General features: G+C 59.9%; 1 protein-coding gene across 1 annotated transcript in view; it reads left to right on the forward strand.

The window, feature by feature from the left end:
- Positions 1–1989: 1989 nt before the first annotated feature.
- Positions 1990–7427, forward strand: part of KDELR1 (KDEL endoplasmic reticulum protein retention receptor 1) — a 6391-nt gene continuing 953 nt past the window's right edge. Inside the window, exons 1-5 of the mRNA XM_077747173.1 lie at positions 1990–2139; positions 2819–2919; positions 3647–3805; positions 4895–4933; positions 7195–7381. Of these exons, the coding sequence (XP_077603299.1) occupies positions 2049–2139; positions 2819–2919; positions 3647–3805; positions 4895–4933; positions 7195–7381 (577 nt within the window). The 5' untranslated portion in view covers positions 1990–2048. The remainder of the gene's footprint in view (positions 2140–2818; positions 2920–3646; positions 3806–4894; positions 4934–7194; positions 7382–7427) is intronic.

Consider the following 7427-nt stretch of genomic DNA (forward strand, 5'->3'; position numbering starts at 1 on the left):
TGGGGGGCCCGCGACACCCAGGCAGGAGGCTCGGAGTCGATACAGACAGACAGAGCCCTCTCTCCCTCCCCGGGCCGCCGCAGCCCTTACAGACACACCCCCCCTTCGCCAGCCCAGCCCCAGACACCCTGACACACAGATCCTCACCGGGCAGATGGGCGCTGCGCGAGAGACCCCTGGGGGCCGGGCGGACCCACCCAGGCCGACACCCCCCAGCTGGGCACCGGTGGCCGAGGGCGGCTGCGGGCGGAGGGTGGCGGCGGCAGCCGCTGCTTGGAGGAGCTGGAGCGGGAGGGACTCGCACACTCGCTCTGTTCTCGCACACACACACTCACTCGGGATGCGATTAACATTCAGTCCCCGTCCGCCCCTGCCGGGAGACCCACAGCCCCCCCTCTTGGCCTCCCTGGGGACCCTTCCTCCTGCCAGGGCTGGGGGAGGGGGCCTAGTCCCCCCGCCCCCAGCTCCGAGGCCCCTGCCTTCCTCCTGGGACATGAGAATGAGGGGTCGCAAATAAAAAGGGAGGAAGTGTGTGTTGGGGGGGGGCGCGGGCAGAGCTCAGAACCCAGCATTGACACAGCAGCTTTGGACCTGGACTCCAGGGCCTGGGGGCTGCTGCCCTCTGCCCCCTCCCCACTTTGAGCCTTGAGAAGCAGGAGGCCATTCCTAGGCTTCAGTCACCGCCATTGTAGGACCCATCTTTTGGCTTCTGTTGCCCCAGAAGGCCAGGCTTGCAAACTAGGTCTCCCTCAGGAAGCCAGGAGCCCAGGCTCCCAGCCCCCTCCTCTCTCGGATCCAGAAATTCAAGTCCCCGGACCCGTCTTCCCTCAGACCCTCAAGTCCAGGCCCCCAGTCCCTCCTCCTCTCTCAGGCCCAGGAGTCCAGGCCTCTGGGCCCCTCCTGCAGGCCCGGTCCCTTTTAGGCACTCAGATAACCTGACCCCCCACCCCCAGCACAGACCATCCTCAGGGGCGCCCCGTGTCCAGGATTCATGGATGTCACCCTCAGACACCCAATCCATCCACCTCTCTGAGGAATCCAATACCCCTTCTTTTATTGAGGCACCCTGGCCTCCGTCACCCATGGGTACTCAAACATCCAGGGCGAAAGTAGTGTCCACTTCTTCCTAGACACAGCCTGGCCCCCGGAGGGCCCGCCAGCTGCCCTGCCCCTGGCCCTCGTGCCCAGCGTTCCCTAAAGTGTTGTGTGTGTGTGGGGGGGGGAGTGTCCTGGGCTCCTGCGGGCAGACCCAGGAGTGTGTAGAGATGCCAGTGGGGAGAGGGGGTGGGTGGTGCAGGGCTGTGGGCTGCTGGCTCCAGGGTCTGGGAGAGCAGGGGTGAAGGCTCACATTCCTGAAAGAGTAGAGACTGGGGGGCCTGAATCTGTGGGTCCCGGAGGGAGGAAGGGATGGTGCATCTCGGTTCCCCGGGCTGGCATGCTTGAGACACAAGTCTGTGGAGGTGGGACACTAAGTCTCAAGGAAGTGGAGGAGGGGGGCTCTTGGGTCTGAGGGAGGGGAGGGGGCTGCTATCTTGTCTTTTAGGTGCGTTGGAGCTGGAAGCCCCTGAAAAGGCCAGCGTGGGGGTCCTTGTCTGGGAGTTTGAAAGCTCACAGACCGCCCTCCGGAATCGCTGACAATGGCGGAGGCCGGGAAGCCGAGCTGCCACCCTCGCAGAGGCACAGACTGCCTGGAGGATGCCGATTTGGGAGTTCCAGATCCCAGGGACCCCGCAAATCCCTAGCAGGCAGCCTTTGGGGTGCCTTTAGCGCCCATTCTGCAAGCCGGGAGGCACCGGGTAGGGGGCGCCCGAGAGCCGGCACTGCGCCCTCGGGGGCGGAGCCTCCCTCCTGACTCCTCCCCCTCCCGCCCGCCTCCCTCTTCCCAGCTCCTGCGCGGCCTCCAGCTCCGGCCTCGGCTCCCCCTCCCAGAGCCCCCCTCCCCGGAGCGGGGCCCCCCCCAGGGCCCCCCCTCCCGCCCCCCCGCNCGGGGGGCAGCCCCCCTCCAGCCCGCCTCCCTCCTGCCCAGCCCTGCCAGACCCCCCCAAAGCATGAATCTCTTCCGATTCCTGGGAGACCTCTCCCACCTCCTAGCCATCATCTTGCTACTGCTCAAAATCTGGAAGTCCCGCTCGTGTGCCGGTGAGACGCCCACCGGGGCGGGAGAAGGGGGGAGAGGGCGGGGGACACCCCACGACTCGGGGCAGGGTTTGGAGGCACTAGGGGGACGGGTCTCTTCTCCCCTCCTCCCCACAACGGCTTGCTGGGGATCCCCCTTCCAGGTCCGGGGTCACCGGGGGGTCAGCTCCCTTCCCCAGACTAGGGGTGCATGCAGTTCGGCGGGGGTGGCTCCAGGCGCCCCATTCAGCCTCCCCTGGCCCTTCTCCGGTGGCCCCGGGGTTTCGGGGCTGGGAACGGGGAGTGGTGGCAGGCAGGGAGGTGGCTGGGAGTTGGTGACGTGGACCGTGGCGTCCAGGAGGGGAGCGGGAAAGCGGCGACCGGTTCCAGGGGGGCGGAGGTCAAGTGGGGTGCTTCGGAGGCCCCACCTGGCGCCCGGGCTGTGGGAGGACCCCGAGGGGGCCGGGAGTGGCCATGAGGCCTAGCCTGGGACAGAGCCTCGGGCTGGAGTAGCTTCGGGGCCGGGCTGCCCCCTGGCTGCGGGCCGTGGGAAAGGGCCCTGCTCCGGCGGGGAGGGCTGGGGAGGCCCCCGGGGACAGCCGCCCTCCCGAGCCGCCTGTGGGCGCGTCCCAGGCGCTGGGCCTTGGTTTATTCCCCCAGGCGGCCCGCCTCCAGCCTACCCCCCACTCTCTCTGGATTGCAGGCATTTCAGGGAAGAGCCAGGTCCTGTTTGCGGTGGTGTTTACGGCCCGCTACCTGGACCTCTTCACCAACTACATCTCCCTGTACAACACGTGCATGAAGGTACAGGCTCCCCCCACCTGCCGGCCCCTCCTGAGCGGGGAGTCTGGTTAGCGTCCTAGGGAGGACGGAGTGTGGATCCCAGACTCCTGGGTCTGAGGGAGGAGGGGCTGGGGGCCTGGACTCCTGGGTCTGAGGGAGGAGGAGCTGGGGGTCAGGACTCCTGGGTCTGAGGGAGGAGGATCTGGGGGCCCGGACTCCTGGGTCTGAGGGAGGAGGGGCTGGGGGTCAGGACCCCTGGGTCTGAGGGTGGAGGGGGCTGGGGGCCCAGACTCCTGGGTCTGAGGGAGGAGGATCTGAGGGAGGAAGGGCTGGGGGTCAGGACTCCTGGGTCTGAGGGAGGAGGGGGTGGGGGCCCAGACTCCTGGGTCTGAGGGAGGAGGGCCTGAGGGAGGAGGGGCTGGGGGCCTGGACTCCTGGATCTGAGGGAGGAGGAGCTGGGGGTCAGGACTCCTGGGTCTGAGGGAGGAGGGGCTGGGGGTCAGGACTCCTGGGTCTGAGGGAGGAGGGGGCTGGGGGCCCAGACTCCTGGGTCTGAGGGAGGAGGGGCTGGAAGTGAAGGCTCCAGGGTCTGAGGGAGGAGGGTCTGAGGGAGGAAGGGCTGGGGGTCAGGACTCCTGGGTCTGAGGGAGGAGGGGCCGAGGTTCCAAACTCCTAGGTTCGGGACTATTGGAGGCTCAGGCCCCTTGCCTGGAGCTGAAGCGCCCCCCTCCTCACCCCCCCTTGGCAGGTGGTCTACATTGCCTGTTCCTTCACCACAGTCTGGATGATTTACAGCAAGTTCAAAGCCACTTACGACGGGAACCACGACACCTTCAGGGTGGAGTTCCTCGTCGTCCCCACAGCCATCCTGGCGTTCCTGGTCAACCATGACTTCACCCCTCTGGAGGTAGGCTGCCTGGCAGGCTCCCTGGAGAGTGCAGTGGCCCAACAGCTACTGACGGGGGACCCCCTCAGAGGCTTCCCTGTGCAAGGCTTACTCGGGCTTCCTTATTTTAGGACGTACAGGTTCAGGAGCTGCTCTGAGCACTTGGTGCACATGAACTCATTACTTGGCACAGCAGACCCATTTTACAGATGAGGAAGATGACATTTAGGGGGTCTAAGTGACTTGTCAAGGTCATCGGCTTAACGGATAGCGCAGGAATTGGGAACAGGGGCTCTGGAGCCAGGCTGCTTGTATTTGAGTTCCAGATCTGGTACTTTCTATTAGCGGGACCTAGCGCATGTGACTTGTCTTTGCTGTGCCTCGGTTTCCCTATCTGTACCATTGTGATCAGGTCGCCGTGAGGGTTTACGGATTATGTAGCATGGTCTCGTGGTGAAATGCATAGACTCTGGAACCAGAGAGCGGGGATTCAAAGCCAGCTTTGACCCCTCAGTAGCTGTGGGACTGCGGACATGTCTGTAATTTTTCTGTGCCTCAGTCTCCTTGTCTGTAAAATGGGATGGTCAATTCCTACTTCATAGGGTTCTTTTCTTTTTTATTTCTTAATGTTTATTTTTATTTTATTTTATTTTATTTTTAATGTTTTATTTATTTCTAGGAGAGAGAGAGAGAGAGNACACTCCTCAAAATATATTTCTTAAAGCATTGTGCAGTCTGGACAAATGTAACAGAGGGTGACTTTGGGTTACAGGTCCCAGGAATGTCCCAGGGATGCTGCACCATGCCAGGGCGGGAACCGTGGGCTTGGCTGTAGGCCCTGGTCTTTGCAGACGTACCGTCCTTACCACTTCTCTGGAGTGCTTACCCATTTTGCAGATGAGGAGACTGAGGCTGGGGGAAACGCACTGGGGCTTGCTGTAGGTGGAGGAGGCCAGACCAGAACCCAGGCTACTTAACTCCAGCTTCTGCAGTTCCCTCATTCAGAGGGGGAAGGTCACGTGTGCAAACTATTGGCACCCACTGTGTGTCCAGCTATGGGCTGGCTATTCTGAATCCCTCGTCATTCTGTATGACCCCTTGGCCCCCTAGGGCGCAGACCTCCTCATCCCCATTTCTTGGAGCGCTAAGGTGAGGCTCAGAGGGGAGAGCTCACAGGATCTGAACCCAGGTCTACCTGCTCTCAAAGCCCGTGCTATTCATTGGTGCGTGCTAAAAAAAACAAAACAAAACTCTTTTTGAATCCAAGAAGAAAACTATTTTTTTCCCCTACAATTATTTATTATTAAGAGACAGAGAGAGACAGAGCGTGAGCAGGGGGTGGGCAGAGAGAGCGGGACACACAGAATCCGAAGCAGGTTCCAGGCTCTGAGCTGTCAGCACAGCTCGAACCCACGAACCGTGAGATCATGACCTGAACCAAAGTCGGACGCTCAACCGACTAAGCCACCCAGGCGCCCCAAGAAGAAAACTATTCTTTACGAATTCAGACATCACAGTTCATGAGTTTGAGCCCTGTTTCAGATTGTGTGTCTCCCTCTGTCTCTGCCCTTCTCCCGCTCATGCCGTTTCTCTCTCTCAAAAATAAACATGAAAAAGAAATCAGACATCACGAATAGATACAATAGACACGAGGAAAACATGACCTTCCGTCCCATAATTCTCTTCCCCAAGGCCGAGCCCAGAGATAACAGCTTAGTGTGCATCAATTTAATGGGTACGTGTTTTGAGAGCCTCAGCCAACCTGACTTGCTAAGACCGGGGCTGAGGGATTCTGAGTGATGCCTGGAGCCTGGCATCCGTGTAGGAATCTATTTCTACCCACATTGTAGCTGTGCGTCCTTGGGCCTCAGTCTTCTGACCTGGATAGTGGGGATAATGACTTACCTCATAGGATTAAGACATAAGCCAGTTATATGCCCGAAAGGGCAGTGCCTCGGATGTGCTAAATACGAGGTAAGCGTGAGTCGTGATAAATATGCCCTGCTGTTCCCCACTTTTTTTTCTCAGAACAGCTGAGGGCAGCCACACCTGCCACCTGGCCTTGGCCTCTGAGGGAAGGTTTCAGTGGGTCTAGAGACCAAAGGCCTCCCCAGGTGGGACTTTCAGGTTCCTGGAGACTGAAAGGGGGCCGACAGATGTCCTTTGGCTCTCCTTCCCCCTCCGACGCTGCCCTGTCCTGCTCACAAGTGATGGTTGTTACTGCTTCCTAGCTGGTGGCCCACGCGACGGCCAAGCAAATGGGAAGCTTGCTGTCATTCACGCGTTCGTTCATTTGGGCCCGGAGAGCGTGGCTGGCGCTGTGGCCACGGGGTGAGCTAGATGGGGGATCCTGGGCCCCGCAGAGGCCGCTTGGTTCTGGGGAGGGAGGCCAGGAAGGAGAGCAGAGGGGGTGATATGAGAGTCCTGAGGGCGGGGCCGGTCAGGGGAGGCCTCCCTCAGAGGCGGTTGATGAGCGAGGCTGGAAGGAGGTCAAAGGGGCAAATTGTGACAATCTGCAGGGAAGAGTTTCCGGAACAGCAAGTGCAAAGGCCCTGGGGCAGGATGGAGCATGGCATGCCCTGCGGGGGGACCAGATAGAAGGCCTGGGTGGCTGCAGCCTGGAGAGCCAGGGAGGAAGTAGGAGATGAAGCTGGATTGGGTCTTGAAGGCCAAGTTGGGAATTTGATCTATTTATTCTGGTTGTGACAAGCAGCGGTGACTGGACGATTTTAAGCTGGGGAGTGACTGTGTGTGATTTATGTCTCTAAACGCTGCACATCGAATGTCATCCCAACAAGGGCAGGAAAATCATTCCTATTTTATTTTATTTATTTTATTTTATTTTATTGGTTACTTTGTTATAAAAAACATTTATTTTTTATTTTTATTAAAAATATTTTTGGGACCCCTGGGTGGCTCAGTTGGTTAAGCGTCTGACTTCGGCTCAGGTCAAGATCTCACGGTTCGTGGGTTCGAGCCCCGAGTCAGGCTCTGTGTTGACGGCTAGCTCAGAGCCTGGAGCCTGCTTCAAATTCTGTCTCCTCTCTCTCTGACCCTCCCCTGCTCATGCTGTCTCTTTCTCTCTCTCTCTCTCAGAAATAAAATATTTTTAATGTTTATTTACTTTTTTGAGAGAGAGAGAGAGAGAGAGACAATGCGAGCAGGGGAGGGGCAGAGGGAGAGGGAGAATCCGAAGCAGGCTCCAGGCTCTGGGCTGTCAGCACAGAGCTTGACGCGGGGCTGGAACCCACGGTCTGCAAGATTGTGACCTGAGCCCCCCAGGTGCCCCAGTTCCTATTTTAGAAACAAGGAAGTAGAGGCTCAGAGAATCTGGGTCTCTTGCCCAGGGTCCCCTAGAAGGGAAGGCTCAGCGCCCAGATGGCCCCCTGGTCTGCCTTTGGACGGCGCAGAATTGCCGGGGGCTCGTGATCACTGCCTCCAAACCCTCGGTTCGAATCCGGGCCGTGCCGCTTGCTGGCCACGCGGTGTCGGGCAGGTCTCTGGGCCTCAGTGTCTTCAACTGGAGAATGGGGATGCCAGTGAGAGCAGCCCATGAGTCGGTCGTGGGGGTTAGAAGGGAGACGGCCTGTGGCACGGGTAGAGCGGGGTCTGGCCCACCGGTAGAGCGGGGTCTGGCCCACGG

This window comes from Crocuta crocuta, unplaced genomic scaffold (genome assembly GCF_008692635.1).
Source record: "Crocuta crocuta isolate KB4526 unplaced genomic scaffold, BGI_CrCroc_1.0 scaffold334, whole genome shotgun sequence".
In the NCBI taxonomy this organism is placed as follows: Eukaryota; Metazoa; Chordata; class Mammalia; order Carnivora; family Hyaenidae; genus Crocuta; species Crocuta crocuta.